Source organism: Hakea prostrata, chromosome 8, assembly GCF_041222555.1.
Source record: "Hakea prostrata isolate BN-2017 chromosome 8, UWA_Hpros_2, whole genome shotgun sequence".
In the NCBI taxonomy this organism is placed as follows: domain Eukaryota; kingdom Viridiplantae; phylum Streptophyta; class Magnoliopsida; order Proteales; family Proteaceae; genus Hakea; species Hakea prostrata.
In genome coordinates this window covers 14,897,861-14,921,108 of record NC_142607.1, presented here as the reverse complement: position 1 = coordinate 14,921,108, position 23,248 = coordinate 14,897,861, and the positions used below count along the sequence as shown (strand labels likewise).

The window sequence follows — 23,248 nt, the reverse complement described above, 5'->3', positions numbered from 1 at the left end:
TGTGGTGTGGCAATTAAGAGGCTTCAAGGCACCAACCTAGGGATTCCCATCATAGGGTTATTCATAGCATTTTACGGTAATCCATCCTCTCCAAGGCAAAGGCCAAATTTCTTCACATTATATTGGCTGGACGCAGTGATACTACTTGTCCAATGAATCAGATGGTGTTTACCATGGTCACAAAATATGACTGGTGGTGCTGCTCTCATTTCCTGAAGAAAGAACTTGTCACAAAAATTCTTTTGGCATCACTGATCCCTTAAAACGGATGAGGATGTAATTTTCTTATACAGATATTTAGCTGGTTTAAATGGTTGGGAATCAATTTTTCTTTGCATTCAGAACATTTCAGTGGCTCAACCCAGAATCAGAAAAATATTGCTTACATAAAAAAACATGACAATACCTAAAAGCTTCTATTGGCAGTAAAACGCATTTGTTGCCAATATTGATACAATACCAGAGATGATTTCCTTCGTGTATCACATACTGCTCCTTCCTTCCTCAATTTGAGCTCTATTCTCCATTAATGGAAAGTGATCCTTCCCATCAGAACTTGGAAGCCGAAGAACTACAGAGTTCGATGAACTCAATGTCCTCGTGCTAGTAATAATCTTGAACCATTGGCTCCCAGGTTCACACTTGTGATCTCCACTTAAGCACTTGCATGGGTTAGTGACAAGGGCATTATTAGAATCAATATCCAAGCAAACTATACTTTCATTGGAAAGCTTCGTTGAGAAGTGCATTCTGGAGTCGGATATAGTCTCCCATTTAGAGTTAGCATCAGCACATGAGTTTCCAAGCTTTGCTGGTTTACCAATGTCATCAGCTTGTAAGCAGAAATGCGTTCCTTCCAGCACTATACTCTTCTGCGGTGTGTAGCTCCAAGGTTCAGACAGTGCACAAGATCCTAACCTTAATGGCTCTTTTACTGACATTCTGTTGACACAAAGACCTGTTGATGGGTGGATCATTATCTGATACGGCCTAACATTTGAAACTCCTGGCCCTGCATTTTACAATTACAGATAAGATTGTCAAAAAATTTCAAAACAGAGGGCTCTCACTCTGGTTGTGAAGACATTTAACCACAAAATTTGCTGCTATCCCAGCAGTAGGAAGCCGATCAAAAGAAATAAATCATATAGATAGAGAAATGTGAAGAGAACACAGATCTCTACCCATTTGGGTTGAAAATCTAGACTCGGAGAAATTTGGCATACCTTGGAAGGGGATTTGAAGAGTGGATAGTCTAGTTAAGAAGCTAGAATTTCGAGCGTCATGCCAACCCGAATCCAACAACCCGTAAGTCTCATCCAAATCCATGGACCCTTCTCTGAGGTAGTAACTCCCTACAAATGTCCACAATGCCCAATCCCAATCCCATTCTGCTGCAACGCTATAGAAGCAGTCCAAATATCTATTGTCATTCACATTGGTTCCTCTTTGATCTACCCCCCATTCACTCACAAATAAAGGATATTCCTTCTTTAGTAGAAACCCAGCGTTCTTCATTAAACCATCCACAACCCTCCCACAAATTTCGTTTGGGTTTCCTTTCGCCCAAATGTCTCCATCTGAGAAGGCATACCAATGAACTTCAAATACTAGTTTCCCTCTGAAAGATAGCCTCACTGGTCTCTTAGCAAGGAAAGAGAAATCCCTATCAAAACTCAACCCAGAGAGTATAACAAGAACATCTGGGTTTGCCTTGTGTACTACTTCAGCTCCTCTTTGCATGTACCTAATAAAGTAAACAAATCCATTAACACAGATCAGAAGCAATTGAGCCCAGCAAAAACCAGACCAAACCAGAGCAAGATGTATATGTATACCTGTACCAATCTTTTGCATTTTGCTTGGGTCCCCGGAGTTCATTCCTTAAACTCATACCAACTACGTTGGTTGAACCCTTGAACATGGTTGCCATTGCATTTAACCCCTTAAGCCAGAGCTGTGGGTCGAATAAAGGATCACCAAAGAAACCATTACCATCCCAATAACTGCAACACCATCCAGGCTTGCTAATATGATTGTCTAGTATCACCATCACCTTGTTCTCCCCAAGGTTAGATACCACCACCTGAGTTTGTAATGGTAAATCCCAATTCAGTTATGTAAAACTACAAATACTTGCATTGAGAAGCTATAAAGGAAGAGTCTTAATTAGAGCACTTTTCCATCAGGGAGAGAGGAAATATGGTATTGTTTATTACCTGATAAGCTTGGATGACAGGAAGATCAAGAAGAGATGGGTTATTAGCTTGAAAGCCAGCAATGGTGTCGAGAAGGCCAAGGTTTTGGAATGAGTGCCTTAAAGTTATGGAAGATAATGAATCGTTGGTGACCATGTACAGTGACCAGGTCAGCCTAACACAGTTGAATCCCATCGATCTAATCTGTTTTGAAATCATGTCCAAGGGCTGCTTACTGAGACCCTCAGCCACCATGGCATCAAGGTGTGACGCCCAGTTCACACAGGCCAGCTTTACTCTTTGGCCATTTTCATCAACAACCCAACGCGACTTTGTATAGAGAGGCTGAGCCATCACAGGTCGTTGCAGTAGAAGAACATTTGAATTGAGAATCAGGAGAAGTAAGGCAAGTAAGTAAAATGGCTTCTTCATGTTGATAAGATAGAGGAAAACAAGTTTCTTTCTTAGTTTGTTGCTATCTTAATTGGAAGATCTACACTCCCTATATATAAGTACCAAATTTCAGAAGGAAAGTCAAGAATTCATGCATAATTAAATTAGAATATAAGTTCCAGAACCTGAAATAATCATCATTTTATGCTGTCATGTGCATGCTTGCTTTCTCTTCCATCCTAGTTGATAGCAACATGAAGTTTTAGAGATGTGTTCAAAACTTAAAAATAAAGGAGAACATTAATATTATTGCTCTTTTCAAGACGTTAACATGCTTGGCATGGGAAAAATCACCTATTAATAGGGTTCCTCTCATATGGTTCATGAGCTTTGGGAAAAATTATGTTGGTCAATGCATCCTCACCACAACTACCATATAATCCAAAAAAAATAAAAAATACCATATAATCCTTAAATAATTGTTTATTCACAGCTGACCATGATATATCAAGGGATAAGTATTCTCTCACATAAATATGGTTTTTAAAATAAATAAAGTAGTAGATAAAATGACAAATCAATGTTTAGGATTGGCATATCAAATTCTTGATGTTGAAAGGAATCGATTTTCTGATACAGTAGGGGCAATTTGGGCACATTAAATTGGGTAGTAGGTTACTTCCTAAATGAACATGGCACACTCTTTGTTTAATTTTTATTTGTCCATTATTATTAAACAAGTTCTTCGAAATACAGCATTCAAAGAAAATAAGGACCCATTTCATAATCCACAGGAGAAAATTTCTAGTGTACATGTTTCTTGCTTCGTAAAACAACATAGTTGGCAAAACCCGGTTGATAAAATTGTTTTGTTAAGTGAAAGAGGTAGGAGATGGGTATTGGTGGAATTTGACATTTTAAATATAAAAATTTTGCTAAAATTATGTTGATAGTATTTTTACTTTCAGAAGTAAATTTATACTGGATCTTAAAGCGACAAATACCATCTAAAATATGTTAAATTTATTCATGAAATGACTTAAATACTCCCTTCACTCACATTCATGTCTCACACCCATGCACCCTATCGAAAATCACCCACCATGCATATAATTAGAATTTTCAATGGAAAGGTGAGGGCGGTGGTGACATTTTTTATGGAGGAATGTATTTTAATCATTTTAACTTGTTTACATCATAATTTAATTTTAATTTCAAGAGAGTAAGGGTGCCACTGATATATTATTCTTTTAAGTAACTAAAGGGTGACAATAATTTTAAGTGTTACTCGGGAGCAAGGTTTAAAGTATCCCACGATACCATATGATATTAGCTGTATCCATATTTGATCAAATTGATACAATACATTTCGATACGTCTCTCTATTGAATTACACTAAAATAAATTAGTCAGAACGATTCAATACTCGATACAAGATGATACGTCTCTTAAAATCACCAGACTTGATCGATACGATACTCGATAACTATACTTTAAACCTTGCTCGGGGTGTGGCTGAAAATTTCGGATCCACATCCTCTATAATTCCTTTCCCTACAATTCCCTACAATTCCCTCGTAGGATTGTGCCATGTGGCATTTAAGTAATCCAAAGGTTACCCAACAAACTAGAGGTTAAATAAAATTCAAATTTATGGGTGGGTTTAAATAAAATTCAAATTTAGTTTAAATTGGATAACCATTGGATTACTTAAATGCCACATGACACAATCCTATGAGGGAATTGCAGGGAATTGTAGGGAAAGGAATTACAGAAGATGTGAATTCGAAATTTTCCCCACTTTCTTCCTCTTTCCTCTCTCTTCTCTTTTTATGTTTTTCGGGTGAAATTTTTTCAGATGTAGAGACGAAACACTGAACAGGGGGATTCACATCCTCTGTAATTCCTTTCCCTACAATTCCTTGTAATTCCCTCATAGGATTGTGCCATTTAAGTAATTCAATAGTTATTCAATTTAAACTAAATTTGAATTTTATTTAAACCCACCTATAAATTTGAATTTTATTTAAACTTTCGTTTGTTGGGTAACCTTTGGATTACTTAAATGCCACATGGCACAATCCTATGAGGGAATTATAGGGAATTGTAAGGAAAGGAAAAGAGGGTGGTGACTGGTTATAACACAAAATGCTTGCAACAAACTCTTCCCTTGTCATGAGAGAGTTAACTGCTCCAAAAACATCTTTCAAATGGCGGAATCAAAGCAAAGGTCAGCGTCTTGCCTCCGAAATCTCATCTGTTCTATTGCAGAGACAAAATTGGACGTCAATACTCTGTAAACTCAATCTCTCCCTCACTCTAACTCCTGAAATCTTCCTCCAAGTTCTCCGAAGGATAAAAAACAACGCAAAAATCTCCCTTGCATTCTTCAATTGGGCCAAAACTAGTGTTAGGTTTGAACCAGATATCAAGTGTCAATGTAAAGTTATTCGTATTTTGGTCGAATCTCGGAGCTTGCAACCTGCTCGAACTCTGTTTGATTCTTTAATTCCATCCCAACCAGCGCCGGTGATCTTCGATTTAATGGTGGAAGCATGCAAAGGTAGAGACTCTCAATCTCTTGTTTCCAGTTTTGTTTTAGAACGTTATTCCTGAAGGGTCTTGTTTCTGAAGCCTTTGTTGATATTTAGCAAAATTAGGGCTTCCGGGTATCTGCCTTATACCCGTAGCTGCAATTCGTTGCTGGAGGCGTTGCAGCTGAAGGGAGAAATAAGACTGGCTTGGAAATTTTATGCTGCCATTCTTCGTTTCAAAATCTCGCCGGATTCCTATACTTGGTCATTGGTTACTCGTCTCCTCTGCAATGCAGGGAAGCTAGATAATGCAGTGAGATTGTTGAATTTGCGTGTCTGTAATGCTGCCATGTATAACTTTGTTATTGGCAGTTACTGTAAAGAGGGTCACTTTAGAGCTGCGATTGATCTCTTGGATGAGATGCATGGTAAAAATCTGGTTCTGGCTTTGGTACTTATAGTTCAGTCCTTGATGGGGCTTGTAAGATTGTGGTGCAGTCATCAAGCCGAAATTTCAGTCGTAAGATCTGAAATTTCGACCAAAATTTCGATCCCACCGCCCAAATGAATGGTTTGATGGTCTAAATGCACTGGACTCAAGCAAGGTCCAAATTGGTGACCTTGGAGTTATTGAGATTTTAACTAGAGAAATGGTCGCAAAGAATTTGGTTCCAGCGCTTCCTTTCTCGGAATTTGATACAACCATTCAGAAACTTTGTTCTTTGGGGAAGATTTATGCAGCTGAAATGTTCTTTAGGAAAGCTAGGGTTGACAATGTCACACTATAAGATGCTTCATATGGGTGCATGTTAAGGGTTTGTTTTTGGTAAGGAATAAAGATTATAAGAAGCAATTGAAGTTTATGGTATTATTAGGGAAAGGGGCATTATAGACTAAGGGTGTCAATCGGTATTGTTTCGGTAATTGGGTATGGTTTATGTACGGTTCCAACTTTGAATACTAAAAACCAGAACCGTCCGGTACTAAATTTACACGGTATGGTACAGTTTCGGTTTTTACAAAAATGGTTCGGTAAGGTTTCGGTATTAATTCGGTATGGAAAAATGGTTTAAAGCAATACACTTTTGGTACGAACAAACCCATGCCATTTTTGTTATTAGTTCATTAAGATCCTAATGAAATTGCAACCAAACAATCGATAAAATTTGATATTAACAAAGACAAAGCAAGTAAATCTAATTAATAGAGACAAAAACAAGTAAATCTAAAAAGAAGAGTGAAGGACGAAACGAAAAACTGAAATAGGGGATTATGGATAGGATAAAGGTAAAATGTTTTCATTGTAAAATTACATTTATATTTCTTAATTTGGTACGATACCAATTCGGTACGGTTTCAGTACATACCGACGGTATGAGTACCTAAAACTAGAATCGTCCCAAAGAAATTCGGTTTCAACACATACTGTACCGAATTTTGAAACGATGTGTTTTAGAAGGTGCGGTTCGGTACAGTTAAATGGTTTCAGTACACAATTGACACCCTTAATTCTGACCGGTTGAGCATACCAAAAGTAGGGTTGTAACAAGGCAAGATGGGTTGGACTTTTGCAATCCCAAGCCTAGCCCTATATATGTTAATCTAAGCCCATTCTCGCCCTAACCCTAATTTAGGGCCATTGATTATTGTCCCTAATTCTAACCCCTATAGGGCAAAGTCAAACCCATTCTTGCCCTGATTGTCCCTGTCCTTAGTCTTGGTTGATCCTATTTTTGACCTTGATTGGCCTTGTCCTTAGTCCTGATTGACCCTATTCTTGGCCCTAGTCCTAAATGGCCCTATACTTGACCCTGACCCTATCCCTAGCCCTGACCTTGACCTTGATTGGCCCTATCCTTGTCCATGTTCCTAATTCATTGAGATCAAACATTAATGACAAATTTAGGATAAGGGTTAGGGCCAAAATCAAAGCTAGGGCTAGGGCAAAAAATCATAGGTGGGTTGGGACAAGTCTACTGGGCCAAAGAGTAATCACAGGCGCTAGTAGATCATAATATTTTGACCCAAACCTGCCCTCAGGCTCCGGTCCAAAAACTTAAGCCCAAACCCATTCAGGCTCATGCGGTTCAGGGCCGTCGGTGACAAAACTTGCACCCCAAGCAAAAAGTGCCTGAGAGTGATCTCTTGTACCCGTTCACCAGCTTCTTTAAACGACATTCCCTCGTATCGGTTTTCTAGCTTCCCCGCTCTCTGTTCGTTTGATTTGATTCTGACCGATTGAGGACACCAAAAGGAGTGTCTGAGAGGAGTTGAATAGAGGAAAGATTTCACTTCTCCGATCATTCGAAGATCGGGTTCGAGCCACTTCGGAGATTTTCATCAGAGTTTATCTAACAGAGGATTTCGACATTCAAGTCATTGAGGACTCTCAAAGTTGTGAGCATTCCATTTCTTTAAATTTGCAGTTTATACATGTATTATATGCGTACCCGACTGTTTCATCTTATCCATCTCGGCATCTCATGGTTTTAGGATCGTGAGAAGCAAAGCGAAGGTCAGTTAAATATATATATATTTTTGGGGTCGGATAAATAAATTTCACAATATGTGCTGATATATGTCTTCTCGAAATTTTCCGGAGTCACCTGAGCAGGCAATGGAAAATACCCCAATGTTCCCAATATTCTTCATTTAATCCTTCTTAATTGTGAGTTGTAACTAGCACAACTATTACAGTTTGCATCTCTTTCATACAAAGTAATCAAGTCATTCATCCATGTTCAAACAAGACTGTGATAAACAATCCAAATGCTCAAACATGAAATTGCTATGAAGTAGTATAGTGGAGTACCTGACGAATAATCTGGCGAAAACAATCTAAGGAAGCTGAAAAATGGAGCTTCCAGCTGAGAATCTGGTGAAATGTGCAGATCTTGGTGAGCAAGACTGAGTCAAGATATCTCAAATTAGGTCTTTTATACCTAGGTTTGGTTTCAAATCTCCAGGACTTCAGTTGCAGCACCACCTTGAGGGAAGAATAGAGAAAGATTGGTGCTCATTTTGTGCATCTCTCCTTGGCATGGGTTTCTTGTTCCCACGTGGAAGGAATATCTGGTGCTTAAAGTCCAGGGCTGTTTGGGAATTGGTGTTTGAAATCCAGCCCTGGGTTCTCGGTATTTCAAGTCCTAGGTGGTTGAGGACCTTGGTGCTTAAAGTCCAAGAACCTTGTTTTAGGTTGTGGATTCAGCCTGCCATCTCCATTAGCACTTCATCTGCTGGTTCACGGGAAGGGTAGTAAGTACAGCCCATCCCTTCCTTTCCGCTTTTCTTTTGCATTTTTCCAAGCCCAAGAAGCCTTGGCTGAATCCTCTTCCTCTCCAAGATCATGAAATCTTAGATCCTGCACTCCCCATCTGAATTGGTTCAAATTTTCATTCATACAGGAACCTCAATACCCTTGACCCTTGATCCAAACCCTGGATCTAATTGACAACCAATTTCTAGTTCCATAAGGTTTCTTGAATTTTTGCACTCAAACCTGAAAATAAAAAAACATGGATTTAAGCTAATTTACTTATTAGAACCTCATCAAACTTGAAGGATCTCGCCTACGTCATTGCCTACATACCGTCCAAGTTTCAACCCATTTTGACACCATAAACCACGGTTCTCCCTCTTGAAGAATATTCAACCCTCTAGAATCCTGTTGCTTTGAGAAATCTTCTCCAACACAGTTTGGGCTGCCCCTAAATTATTTTTAGATAGCATTAACTATCACATCCATATCCCTGGATTTCCACTGTCACTAGTATGCTAGGGCTTCTCTTTTTTAGACGCTTTTTTTCTTCTTCTTTATTCCATGGATACCATAACCAAAATTTCAAAGAATCCTAGTTTTTTCCCCTTTTGAGTTGGTTGGTTAGGATCTTGTTTACCTGGCCCTCCTTCAGCTGAGGGCCTGAGGCTGTATCAGATAATGCCATGGTCCAGTGTGTTTCACATAGATATTCCATTGTGCTTGTTCTTGGAGGACAAATATGTATCCTCAACAAAATTTCTGAAAGACTGTTGTAAATTGTGAATTTGTTTTACCTCTCTCTCTCACGCAGACAACACTGATATTGAGATTTTTCTGTTATAACAGATGCACCTGTTGGATTTTTTATATGTAGTCTATCCCCTCTTAATTCCTTATGAATAGAAGTTCTGCTAAATTTCCTGTAAAATTTCTTATCTGTTAGGTTAACATACCGCATGGTTGCTTCTCCAGAGAAATCACGGTAGGCTTTGTATCAAGTTGAAGTTGTGGTGGTCCATTTGCTTAACATGTAAGTTACATGCTATTGATCTCTCATTCTCCTTTAAGGTTCTTTTGAGGCTGTGAATGTTTATGTTTAATATTTTTTCTGAAGAGTGTGTTGATCTCTAAACTATGGCTGTTGGTCTGTATATCTGAATTGTGGATTTTGCGTGTGCAGGGGAGTTGTTAAATTGGAACTCCGGTGTCCTAAATACATTGATGGTGTAGCTGTGGATCCACAGCCAGACTGGAGCTTGGATTCCCTCACTTCAGAACTGAATTCCCTACAACTCAATGCATCTTCCTTGCGCCGTGTCCCTTTCACAAAATCAAGAATTCGGTATGCACTTGTTCATTAGCACTTATTGCTCTTTTTGCTTAGTAGGTAAGTCATACAAGATGAACCTAAACATGAGATAGAGTGCTGTAGTGAAACAGTTCAATATACATTGTACTTATGATTTAATGCAAATCTGGCACTTGATAAGGCGCTGGACTGTGCTGGACTTTTTTGGACTGTACTAGTAAATGGTCTTGGATGTGTGCCTAGCCCCAAAAACTCATAAAAGGTGCAAAATTAAATATCCTAGGATAAGATGGTGGAACTTTAAAGGATAGTGCTTGAAATCTTTCGCTAATGAAATAGTCAAACAACGAAAGTGGGATTTTGAGGGGGATACTAATGCAATGTGGAATGAGATGGCTATGTGTATCAAGAAGGTGGCTAAAGATGTCCTAGGTAAATCAAAAGGAAAGCTCCATTCTTATAGAGAGACTTGGTGGTGGAATAGTGAGGGTCAAGCTAAAAAAGTTAGTTTTAAGACATGGCAAAGGACTAAGGATGTTTTTTTTGGATGAATAAATAATTATATTAAAGAAACGAAAGCAAGAGAACAAGGTCTTTAAGAAGATGACTGAAAAGAAGAACTAAGACCCCAGGAGACAACAATAAGCCTGTTCCTTAGGGTGTCATCAACAGGGGGATGGGGAATAACTAACAATCTAGAGGAAACATCAAAATAGATGGCATTCCAAATCCTGTCTATAGATTGAGATTTGGAGGTCCATCTTCGAAGATTGTGCTCCCACCAAAGGTGATGGATCAAGGCACAAAACACTAGCTTACCGATCTGATTGCAGATTGAAGAACCTGAAAAGTTTCTCAAAATCCAAGATCAGTCTCGCCCAAACCCATAGGAACGCCTCGAACGAGGCCAAATGGAGGTAATGGCTTTTCCCTAGATAGATTTGGAGAAAGGGCAGGAAAACAAAAGGTGCTCAAGGTTCTCCAAACCGGACCAACAGAGGATGCAGTTGGGGCTAACGGGGATGTGGCGGCTAATAAGGAAGGATTGGGTGGGAAGGGCGAGGTTAATGGCTCTTCAGAGGGTTAGGGAGTGACGGGGGTCGAGGAATGTGGTTTTTGAACCAAACCAATGGGGGCTAGATGGTTTAGGGCTGTGGGATCTGAGAAGGTTCTAGGCCGATGAGGTGGAGAAGGATTGGTGGGGGAAGGGAGCCAAATGGTGAGGTCACAAAGGGAGTTATAGAGAGTAGGGAAAGATTCCTAAACTTGTGTGAGAATGGGCAGGGGGATAGGGATCAATGATCCATTAGAGATGAAGGCTGCGAAGGGGGTGGATTTGGGGATACGAGTGTTATAGATAGTGTGGGGGCCAAAGTGGTTAAAGAAAATGCCCATCGGATGCCATGGGTCAAACCAGAAGGAAGTGAAGGAACCAGAAGAGATGGAGGTAGAAATAGCCGAGATGGCTCGGGGACGAAGCAGGAGAATTTTCCTCCAAACCCATAAAGGGTTGGAGGGCATATAAACAGTTTAATAGGAATCCGATCAGCGATGATAAGAGTAGACCCACCTAACCCAAATAGAGTCATGTTTTGAGGCAATTTTCCAGATGAGTTTGAGGAGGTAGGCTAAGTTAACATCGATGATCCAGCGGATACAAAGGTCACCTTCAGAGTTAGGGTGACAGATGGAGGACCAACTGACCGGGTGGATGAAGCGCGAGGTTCCTGCCCTTTCTAAAGGAAGGCACAAAATAAAGATTCCATCGCATGGATGGTGGACTTGGGGATGGAGAAGATTCCGCACCAATAGAGATAGGAGGACTGGAGCACAGAGCACAAAGTGGATGAGAACTGCTTGCCCGACAAAGGATAAAAGCTAACTTTTCCAAAGTTGCAATTTCTTACGAATGTTGTCAAGCATTGGAAGGCAATGGTGACGAGTGAGCCTACTGGGAATAAGCTGGAGGCCAAGATAGACCACATGAAAGGAGCCGGGCGAGAAACCCGAGAGTTGGAGAAAGGAGGCTCGAAGCTGCTCAAGGATACCAGAGAGGAAGATGGTGGACTTGCCGAGATTGACCCGAAGGCCAGAGAGGGATTCAAACTGTGAGAGAGCTGAGAGGATGGAGGATGTGGATAGGTGGTCCGCTTTAGAGAAGATCATGAGATTGTCAGCAAAAGCAAGATGGGTGAGATTTAGGGGGGAAATGAGGCACTAATCGACTTTTGTTTGAAGGATACGGGAGAGGACTTCCAAGGCTAGAGAGAAAAGGTAGGGAGAAAGGGGACAACCTTGGTGGATTTCAACGCGGGAAAGGAAGAAGCTAACTGGGGATCCATTGGCAAGGATGGAGAATTGGGGAGTGGAGATACAAGAGTGGATCCAGTGGATGAAAGGGGCGGGGAAATCTGTGGAAAAGAGGACATCGCTAATGAAATCCCAGCTAATGGAATTGAAGGCTTTATGGAGATCAACCTTGAGGAGCGCAACCGAGGAGTGGTTAGATTTGTCGAAGCCGTGAACGACCTCCGTGCAAAGAAGAATGTTATTTGCAATCCTGTGGCTTGAGATGAAGGCCGATTGATTCAGGCTAATAAGGGAGGGAAGAGCCTTTTTGAGCTATTCGCAAGGACCTTAGAAATGAATTTGTAGATGAGGTTACAGAGGGAGATGTGCCGGAAATTAGAGAGAGAAGAGGCTCCTTGCTTTTTGGGGATGAGACAGAGGAATGTTTGATTGATGGAGGAGAGCTGGGAGGGGTTGAATAAGAAGCTGTGGATGGCGTGGACAAGATTGCTCTCAATAAAATCCCAAGAGGCAAGGAATAAGCCCATACTAAAATCATTAGGACTTGGGGCCTTGTTAGGCTTATGGGAGCGGATGGTAAGAAGGATTTCTTCCTTGGAAGGGATAGCGCTGAGAGAGGAGATGAGAGAAGGGTCAATGACTTTATTGATGAGGTTGGGGGGAAGGGGGGAAGGGGCGGGAGAGAGGAAGGAGACAGAAGGTTGGAGAAGAAGGAGACAATCTCGGCCTTAATACTAGCGGGTCGGAAATGCAAGTACTAAGGTTAGTGATGAGGGAGGGGATGGAGTTGAAGTTATTCCGGGCCTTGAGAGATCGGTGGAAGTAGGTAGAATTGGAGTCCCCAAGCTCCAACCATTTGATTCTGGCTTTTTAACGGAGGAAGCTTTCTTCAGAGGAAAGGAGAGAGAAAAGCTCAGAGGAGAGGGATTTCTCATTCTCAGCAAGGGAGGAATTGGAAGGGTCATTTTGGAGGAGAGACTGAGTGATCTGAAGATTTTATTTGCTGGAGGAGATCTTGGAATTGATATTGCCCAAGGAGGAGGAGTTCCAGGAATGAAGGGCTTCCTTAGTGTTGCGAAGCTTACAGGCAAAGGCTATAAGAGGGAGAGAGTGGTAGTGGATCGACTTAGACCAAGCTTCATGAACTGTGGAGAGGAAAGAAGGGTCCGAAGTTCACATATCAAGGAATTTGAAGGCTTCGACCCAAAGGAGTTGAGAGGTGAAAACTGGACAAAGCAAGGAGAGTGATCAGAGAGACTGGAATTAGAGAAGGAAGCATAGGAAGATGGGAAGGAGGAGAACCAAGCAGGATTCGCTAGGACGCAATCCAGCTTGGAGGCGATTCTGGCCGAACCAGAGCGGTTATTATGCCAAGTAAGGGGATGTTCCGACCAACAGAGATCAGCAATACTCGTGTCATCAATGCAGGCATTGAAATCATCCATCACAACAAGAACAGTAGAAGAACCACCGACACGCTCATGGGAGAATCTAATGATATTAAAGTCCCCACCAATGCCCAGGGGATATCAGGGGAGGCAGAGGAGATGGCTCTAATATCATCCCAGAGGGGGGAAAGATCGGTGGCATGGTTGAAACCGTAGATGACGGAAAGGAGAAAGGGAGTGGAGTGGTTATCTAGGATACTAAGATGCATGAGTTGAGGAGATGACCTAAGAAGGGAGATTTGGAATCTCGAAGGGTCCCAAAGAATCTAAATACGACCATTGATAGAGGGAGAAGAGTTCGAGATAAAAGACCAAGAGGGGGCAATAGATCGAGCAATCCGATGAGCATTATCCATTTGGACATGAGTCTCAATAAGGGCACAAAAGGAAACTTTAGCTGTTTTGATGGTGTTTCTAACATTAGTTTGTTTTTCAAGGGTGTTGAACCTCTTGACATTCTAAATGAAGAAATCAGACATTAAAAACAACGGGGGAGGGCGCAACAATTTTGCTATTGGAGATGGGGAAGGGGGAAGGGGAAAGAAGGAGGTTCTCACACGAGGGGAGCTGAGAGGCAAAGGGGTTTCAAAGATATCTGGGTCAATGGAAGAGTTGGAGGAAGGGGATAAAGGTTCAGGGATGGCTCTGTGGTTCAAGGGGGGTGGAGAGAAGGCTTTGGTTTGAAGGGGAAACCGTGTCAAGGGTGGTGAGATGGGTGGCTTTGAGGAAAGAGTTTTGGGTTGGGAGGGTGTCGGGCAATAGGTTGAGGTTTAACACATTGGTGGCGGGTTGGGTTTTAAGGATGATGGTGGTGGGCCGGGTTAAGGACTAAGGATGTTGATGATCTTAAAAGCTATAGGTTGGCTAGAAATGAAGCTAAGAAAATTGCGGAAAAAGCAAGGGAGAAGTATGAAGAGTTCTATAATAAGTTTGACACTAAGGAAGGGGGAAAATCTATTTATAAGATAGAGAAAATAAGGGATAGGAAGAGTAGAGATCTTAATCATGTTAGATGTATTGAAAGTGGAGATGGTAAAGTATTAGTATGTGATGACGACATTAAGAACAGATGGAAAATCTATTTCTCTAGTCAGCTAAATGAGCACACTTCAAGTATCTGTGATTCGGACAATTACACTATCTACCAAGACACCAATTTTTGAACATATATACGAAGAGTTTCAATGTTCAAAGTTAAAAAAGCACTAAGGAGGATGAAACTAGGCAAGACACAAGGTCCTGATGAAATCCCAATAGAAGTATGGAAGAGCTTAGGAACCCATGAGCTAGCTAGGTAAACTAAGTTGTTTAATAAGATTATAAACACAGGGAAAATTCCAGATGAATGGAGGAGAAGCATCGTGGTTCCAATTTACAAAAATAAAGGAGATATTTAAAGCTGTAATAACTATAGAGGTATTAAACTAATGAGCCATACTATGAAATTATGGGAGAGAGTAATTGAAACCTGTTTGAGACACTTAATTGCAATTATGAAGAACCAATTTGGGTTTATGCCGGGAAGATCTACGATAAAGGCTATTTACCTAATTAGGAGACTTATGGAAAGGTATAGAGAGTGTATGAAAGACTTTCATATGGTATTTATTGACCTAGAATAGCTTACGATAGAGTTCTTAGAGTGTTAATTCGGTAAGTACTAAAGAAAAGAAGGGTCGCAAGTAAATACGTGGACACAGTTAAGAATATGTATGATGGTGCAGTGACAAGTGTAAGAACAATGGGGAGACAAAGTAATGAATTCCCAATTATAGTTGGGCTACATCAAGGATCAACTTTGAGCCCATATTTATTTGCACTTATAATTGATGAATTAACGAAAGACATTCAAGACGAGGTTCCTTGGTGTATGTTTTTTGCTGATGATATTGTGTTGATAGATGAGACTCAAGCAGAGATTAATACCAAGTTAGAATCATGGAGAGCGGCTTTGAAATCAAAAGACTTTAAACTAAGTAGAACGGAGACATAATATCTAGTTTGTAACTTTAATCATGATTGGGCAGACAATGAGGTGGTGAAACTTGACGATAAGGAGATTCTTCAAGGTGATTGTTTTAGGTATCTTGGTCCAATCATAGATAAAAGAGGTTATATAAAGGATGATGTTTTCCAAAGAATCAAAATTGGGTGAATGAAGTGGAGAGGTGCGTCCGGGGTCTTGTGAGATCAACGTATTCCATTAAAGCCTAAAGGAAATTCTATAGGACCGCAGTTCAACCAGCTATGATATACGATGCAGAGTGTTGGGCTATTAAAAAGAATCATATAGATAAATTTAGTATAGTAGAAATGAGGATGCTAAGATGGATGAATGGCAAAACTAGGAAGAATAGGATAAGGAATGATCATATTAAAGTCAGTCTGGGAGTTGCTCCCATAAATTATAAGCTATGAGAAAGTCGTTTGAGGTTGCACGACCATGTTCAACAGAGGCCTATAAGTGCCCCTGTACGGAGAAGTGATATAATCAAAATTGAAGGAACTAAAAGAGCTAGGGTTAGACCTACCCCTTAGGAGAAGTGGTGAGAAAGGATATGCATAGCTTAGGTCTTGTATCTAGCATGACCTCAAAACAAAATTGATTGGAGGGCAAGAATCCATGTAGCCGACCCCATTTAGTTGGGACAAGGCTTTTTGTTGTTGTTGTTGTTGTTTGTTTACTAGTCAGTGGGCTCCAGTGTTAATTATGGTAAAAGTTTTCACATATACTTCAATACCTTCATCAATTGTAAAGGTCTAGTATTTTACAAAAAGTTAGGTCCCCCCAAATGGTTAACAGTATTTGTTAAGTTCCTAGCTCGTAAAAAAGTAGGTTAGCCAGCTTGTTTCGTTCTGAAAGCCAGCTGTCTAAAGGAGGGGACATGGTCTAGCAGTTAATTACATCTCGGTTAAGATGTAAGGAAATTTTGGGGCTCATTGAATTAGACTGATTAGAGTTGAAGAGTGCATAGACAAGGAAGATGATATTCTCTAAGATAATGGTTGATGAGGGGGAGAGGAGGGATTGGAATGACTTGTACTAAAGAAGTAGAGAGAATATATTATAGAGACTTATGAAATGGTATGCATTGCGAGGAAACAATTCCATTCCATCTTCAATATGTAACCCTGAGAAAATATATCTTCTTGCTATTTATGTTTGTGAGATGTATAGATCTACAAAAAAGGTGATACCTAGGCACAAACTAAGGATCTCTTCCAAACAGCACGATTTCGATTCACATTTGATCGGGATTGGTCATTATTGACCATTTAGAAGAGACATGGAGAAGAAAAGGATTGCTATTAAGTTCTTCATACCAAATTGATTAAGGTAGTAGGAAACATGTAAATCATTTTTGCAAATGATGATTACAACTAATGGTCCTTTTTTTTTTTTTTTTTTTGCATGAATGAAAATAATCATCAATCAAAACCTTGACGGGGAAGAAGAGAATGTACAAGAGGGAAGCAAAGAAGGGGTGGGATTTCAACAAGCTAGTTGGAAAAGGAGAAGAGCCTAGACTCCAATTGACAATAGTGACCCTGTTCCTTGGAGTACCTAAAACTAGGGGTGGAGGGTGGGGGAGAATGGAGTCTAGCAGAAATATCAAAGCAAAGAGCTCTTCAAATCAGGTATATGGATCTAGAGTTGGAGGTCCATTTCTTAGGTTCTGTTCCCACCATAAGTGAGAGATCAAGCATTGAAGTTTGAACACCAATTTACTGGCCATATCACAAATAGAAGTTCCAGCAAAGTGTATCAGAAAACAAGCCTAGTCTTTAGAGAACCTAAAGGAATGGTGACAATGACTTTGCCCACTCAGAGTGGGATAAGGGACAAGAGAAGAAGTGGTCAACATCTTCGGGGCCATCCATGTCGTTGGGGTTGACGTCTAGGTGACGGTAGATAAGGAAAGACTGGGTGGGGGGGGGGGAAAGGTTAAAGGCTCTCCAAGTTGAGGAAACATGGGGAGGATCGTTACCTTTTAAACCAAACCGGGGGGTGCCAAGCAATCAAGGGGAAAGGGGGAGGGTGGATAAGGTTCAATGTGGAGGAGTTGAAGAGCCAGTAGTGGAGGGGAGCCATGTGGTGCAATCTTGGGCAATAGGGTGCAAGGAGTAAGGGTTGGATTGGACCTGAGTGACACTCGAAGGAGGGAAGAGGGAGAGGGGAATCCTAGAGCTATTAGAGATTGAAATCCGAGAGAAGGGTGAGCTTCAAGATTCAAGACGAATAGACTTTTGGAGTGGGGGGAGATTGAAAAGGATACCTAAAGGAGGTCAAGGGTCAAGCCAAAAGTAAGTGGAAGCCCCATCAACAATTTGTGTGGAGATTGCAGGGAGAGAAAGGGGTTAAGTAGGAGGAGCTTCCTTCCAACCCAATGGGTTAGAGAGAAGGGAGGTAATCTAGATGGAGTCATCTCTCAACAAGTAGGATTACACCCAGTTGATTTAAATAGAGTCATGCTTGGTGGGGATCTTTCAAGCTTAATCAGGCTAGTATAATTGTAATCACAAAATGGTAGAAACCTACACCGCCATTTGATTTGGGCTGACAGATAGAGGACCAACTAATGGGATGGAGGAATTTGGAAGTTTCTTACTCTTTCCAAAGAAACACACAAGAAAGGGATTCCATAGCTTGAATTGTGGCTTTGGGGAGGGAGACGATACCCCACTAGTTTAGGTAGAAGGATTGGAGGACCAATCTAATCAGGTACATCCTCCTTGCATTGGATAGAAGTCTTCCCTTACAAAGTTGGAGTTTCTTTAGAATCTGGTCAAGCATGGTGGAGCAATGGTTGTTAGTGAGCTAGTTGAGAATAAGAGGAAGGCCAAGGTAAGAGATAGGAAAGGAACCAAGAGAGAAGCCGTGAGCTTGCAGAAGGGCAGCTTTGGTTGTGTCAGAGACACCGGCCAGGAAGAGAAATTTCTGAAGATTGACATGGAGAGTCGGAGACCAGAGAGGGACTCAAAGAGAGCAAAGAAGGAGAGGATGGAATGGGGGGCTTTGCAGAAGATCATAAGATCATAAGAAAATGCAAGGTGAGAGAGGTTGAGAGCATGAGAAAATATCATTTCATATTGATTTAGTGATGGTAGTTAAGTCATCTAACTGGGCATGGGCATTTGACCCAATGTGTTTTTCATTGTAACTAGTAAAACTACACGTGCAAACGCACATGGTGGTGTTTGTTCAAATATGAATCTGTATTTGCATATTGTCCAAGACACTCCTATTGCATAGGATTCGCTTCCATTCTATAACCAATTAATGTGATGCTTCAGCAGTGAGTAACAATGGCATACACATGATAAGATAAACTAAATTCCAAACAACCAAGGCAAGGAGATCGACTACATCAACTTAATGAAGTAGAATACCACAATAAAATAAAATGTGCACAAAATCGCAATGTGATGACGATTAAACTTCATCGTAGTTGCTTTCACAAAGTAGAGTATTTTAGGGCAACGTCAAATAGAAGAATACAAAATTTATGTCCTAGTCATCCCAGGCTTGTGATTGAAGAAGCCGTTCATCTGCTATTAAAGTTTAAAACCAATTAGAGATTCACTTTTGTTCCAACCATGTTTTGTTAGAGACAACGTTGGGACTCTGTGTTAACTCATGAAGAAGAAGAGACGCAAGATGACGATTTGCCATCGTGAGCCCAAAGATCCATGGTGCTTTAGAAACTCTGCCATTCCAGTAAAGATGTGTTCAAAGGCCCAAGCAACGTTCATCCTCCTCAAGACATCCAGAATCTATGTCAAGTTCTTGATGAGTCGTTCTTCTAGTCACTCTACTTGGGTCTCAGTCGTAGATCCATTTCTGCCCTTCATTACTCTAATATATGCTGCTGCGTCTCCCGCTGTGGTCATGAATAATGGTACAGGAGATCTTAGTCGAAGGAATATGTGAGGCTCAAGTTCAGTTCAACCGTGAAAGTGGATTTTTGGGAATCTCAGCTTTGATGGGTTTTGAGCATTTGCAGTTCTCAGGCAAAAACTTTGAAGAAGAATTAGTATATATCAGTTAATAAAAATTGTTAACTTCATGATGCATGTCAACCAAGTCAAATCAGCCCAAATGATCTGTGAACTGGAATACTGGTTATGGCTTACCCTGGCTTGCTCTAATTTGTTCAGGCTTAACCATTACCGATCTCAATCAATTACTAACCAATTCACCCACTTCAGCCTATTCCAATCCAGGGTATAGAAAATTATGAAAGTCACAAAATTATGAAAGCGCAATCCAATTGACCAGCTAGACCAAAGGTCCAGTTGAAGTTCCAAAGACTACAAAATGTGAAAACTGAAGGATAATAGTTCCAGAATATTAGAGACTTACATAGGTCTGGGCCTCCTGGGTAACAATGAGACTAGTTCCATTAAAAGTAACCGCAGTTCCTACTGTGCTTCCCGCTGATGTATATAGTGATGGTTCGTGGCTACTGAAGCGTGAGAAACAAGGTCTCTAGGTTGGTAGCAAATTCCATTTTCTGCTACTAAGCTGCTAGCAACCCCATCTGGCTTCAACTATAATCACTGTTGGCCTTCAGCTTAGTTTCATCAATGGAATGTTTAACTATGCATCAATTATTGATCTGATTCCCCTTCAATGCCATCATCAAGAACACAAAATACAAAATTCATGGATCAAATCCATTGGAATAAGAGAGTGATTGAAAGGAATAATATAATAGGATAAAGGTGGACAAAAAAGACAAGCTTACATGCTTTCCTTCTTTTGCAACTACCCTTGACTCAGCAAATTAAATCACGGTAGACCCAAACTTAAAGATTTGCATACATACATAAACAATCATTATTGTAATTGAGAAATTATTTCATCACCTATAGCAGCAGCAAAACATGGCAAACATGCCATGGCCATGTGAAGAAACCTGAGTGTTTGATTGAAAACTTTGCTTATATATCCATTGTCCTTTGGTAACATACACAACGAAAGACAGATGGTTCTTGAGCTCTCCTAGGGTCTGAGAATCTGAGAGTTAAGAAAATAAATAGAGAACAATAGGATATGTGGTTTGCAACTCTAAAGGAGGAGGCTGAAAGTTTCAGGAAGCTAGCAGGCCAAGCTGAGTTTGCGATAATTTGTAAAAAACATATGTTTGTGAAAAGGAAGATTGATCACAAGAAATCTGCGAATTCTTATTACTAATATTAAAAAGCGAGGGATGCATGGTTATGGGTCTGTCATGAAATGACAATTTCACCCCACACAAGTTAATTATTCTCAAATCATAGACATGGGGATCTGAAAAAGCGTGAGGTCTGCATGGTCAAATTAAAGAAAAAGGAAAAAAGTTGAATCCATTAAGCCATAAAAGATTCCTCATGTTGTGGTTTTTAAATGTTGGGCTGCAAGAAAATGAGTTCCGTGTAGCGGCTGTCGTTTCAAAATTTCAAGGATGTTTTTGATTCTCACCACTAGGCTTTTTAGTATGTGGCAGTAATTAAAATGCAAGCCAATGGTTTAGGGCCTGTTTGGTTACTTGAGTCTGTAGATTTCAGAAATTTAGAGATTTCAAATCTACAGACTTCAAATCTATAGTCATGGTTCGTAAAATTAACTATTTGGTTAGTTTGAATTTTTGGAATGAAATTTCTAGATTTATCCTAAAAAAATATTTATTGAATTATGGTTCAAATCTTTAACGCTTTGATAGTATGGATGAAATCTCTGGATTTCACCTCATACCCATAAATCTACAGATTCACGTTTTTAGTGTAAAAATGTGAATCTCTAGATTTCATGAATCTAGAGATTCACACAACCAAACAGGTAAAAATCTCCCATTTGTGAATCCAGAGATTTCAAATCTCTAGATTCGCATAACCAAACAGGCCCTTATAGAGTCATTCAAGTGAGGTTTCGGTATTACCCATATTTATCCTTTCAGTTCATTAATGGTCCGAGATAATGACCGTCGTAGTTGAAAAATTAGATTTCTTGGGTATCACCAAACCAGGTATTTAATATTCAAAGCCTTATATTCCTAGGACCAAGCACGGGAAGACATGGATACCAAGCTCTTCAATGATTTGGCGATTGATCTCTCTATGGACAATCTGGAGGTGGATCAGTCTATTTATTGGTGATCTAATATTCCAATCTTGCCAATTTCAGAGGTGCCAAGTGGATCTCACAAGATTCGTTTTCATCTCAGTTTTTAATGAAAGGGGTATCAATGGTTTATATGATGAGGTTCAAGTTCGGGTTCGGCTCACCCATGAAAATGGATTTTTGGAAAAGTCAGTTTTGATGGTTTTCAAACATTTGCAGTTCTCAAGCAAAACCTTTGAAGATCATTTAGTAAATATCAATTAACTAATTACTATAGTTTTATTTGTTAGTATTATAATTAATAGTGATAAATTACAGTCTTGGACATAATTAATTGTATCATTTTAGTTAAAGTTTAAGGGTATTTTAGGAAGAAAAATATAGCCATCCTCAATAAGTTAGTACTTTTATAATAGTAGTATGATGGGCCACTTTAATGGACCTATAATATGTGTAAAGTTTACTTGTTGCTGTTAAGATTGTCCAATTGGGTCAGCTGTGCCTTGGAAATTTTATTTGGCTCATTATTGGGTTCTTCTGGCTTTAGGCTTCTTATTTTGGGTATATTGGTGGTGGGACCAATATGTAAGCCCATCAAGTGGGGTAAGGTCAAAGAATCACAGGACTAGAAGTTAAATTGAGTCTTTTACTGATTGGATCAACTGTGCCTTGGTAGACTTTATTTGGCTCATTATTGGTTCTATTGGCCTTAGGTTTCTTATTTTTGGGTTTATTGGTGGTGAGCGTAATACGTAAGCCCATCAAGTGGGGTTAAGGTCAGAAAGTCACAGGATTAGTAGTTAAATTGAGTCTTTTAGTGATTAGAGGTTCTTTTATGATTGAACTAGGGATTTTGGAAGGCCTCTCTTTCTCTCTCGTGCTCAATGATTTGAGTGAAAAATATGAGTTTTTTCTAGGAGTTTTTGTGTGGAGGAGCAATGCATACTAGATTGACATCCCAAACCTGACTTCTTTTTTCTTTTATTCTTTCTTCCCAGTAAAAGATTGATCTCATCTCTCTTCCCTTCCCTTCCCTTCCATCAATCTGATTTTTTCCCTTAACAATGTTTTTGCTTCCTTCCTAACCATTCGGAATCCTAGACTCCTTCATCTTCTTTTAAGAAAACCCATATTCTTATTGCGACAATCCAGATTCAACTTCCAGCAGACAGCACTCCCACCATTAAAATATAACATAATGTTCACTGATACTCTCTCCTCCATCAACATAACCCAACCCTACCATCAAACCTAGGTCCAACAAAACTCTATCCCTGATTTGACCAATGGTCTCATTCTTGACCTAGCCAAACATACTAGTTCATAAAGAATCCTAGTTGTTTTATTTTACGTTTTGCTCTATGTATGTTATACTTGTGATACATGTAGTATACAATTACTTTCTCTGAGTGTTGATGCTGTTTCCATTGTTTCACCTTTGTTTTAGCTTTCTTCCTAAACTTCTTCTCTTTACAAGTGCTTCTAACTTCTGCTCAGAGAACTTCCCAGTTCCAAAGGAACGAGTACAAGCTCCAAAGCTTTTGTAATGCATGTTGATGAGATGGAGGACACTGAAAGTGAAGGTGAAGATATCAATGATCAAAGTTTGGTTTTTGGCAGGAGATTCTCTTGTGATGAACTTTATTTAAGGTATAAATGATTTTATAACGTCAGCCTTGTTTTTCTTCCTCAG

The 23,248-nt window shown here is 40.0% G+C and overlaps 2 protein-coding genes and 1 pseudogene across 2 annotated transcripts in view; 2 read left to right on the top strand and 1 right to left on the bottom strand.

The window, feature by feature from the left end:
- Positions 1 to 482: 482 nt before the first annotated feature.
- On the bottom strand, positions 483 to 2,659 carry LOC149007196 (glycosyl hydrolase 5 family protein-like). The gene is made up of 4 exons (XM_089164816.1): positions 2,220 to 2,659; positions 1,839 to 2,086; positions 1,227 to 1,747; positions 483 to 1,012 (listed from the first exon to the last, which is right to left on the bottom strand). Exons 1-4 carry the CDS (start codon positions 2,628 to 2,630, stop codon positions 483 to 485), a joined length of 1,710 nt encoding a protein of 569 aa, XP_089020942.1. The 5' UTR covers positions 2,631 to 2,659.
- Positions 2,660 to 4,733: 2,074 nt separating this feature from the next.
- Positions 4,734 to 6,022, top strand: LOC149007195 (pentatricopeptide repeat-containing protein At4g21170-like; annotated as a pseudogene).
- Positions 6,023 to 7,215: 1,193 nt separating this feature from the next.
- Positions 7,216 to 23,248, top strand: part of GLE1 (nucleoporin GLE1-like protein) — a 39,074-nt gene continuing 23,041 nt past the window's right edge. The window contains 4 exon segments of the mRNA XM_089166369.1: positions 7,216 to 7,522; positions 9,328 to 9,414; positions 9,565 to 9,726; positions 23,053 to 23,205. Of these exon segments, the coding sequence (XP_089022495.1) occupies positions 9,413 to 9,414; positions 9,565 to 9,726; positions 23,053 to 23,205 (317 nt within the window). The 5' untranslated portion in view covers positions 7,216 to 7,522; positions 9,328 to 9,412.

Bases quoted from the DNA above. Each gene is read 5' to 3' on its own strand.
- LOC149007196 (XM_089164816.1), bottom strand. From the start codon at position 2,630: ATGAAGAAGCCATTTTACTTACTTGCCTTACTTCTCCTGATTCTCAAT. The intron at 2,087-2,219 runs GTAATAAACAAT...TTACAAACTCAG, and splicing joins CTGTCATCCAAGCTTATCAG to GTGGTGGTATCTAACCTTGG. The intron at 1,013-1,226 runs GTATGCCAAATT...TGTAAAATGCAG, and splicing joins TCTTCAAATCCCCTTCCAAG to GGCCAGGAGTTTCAAATGTT.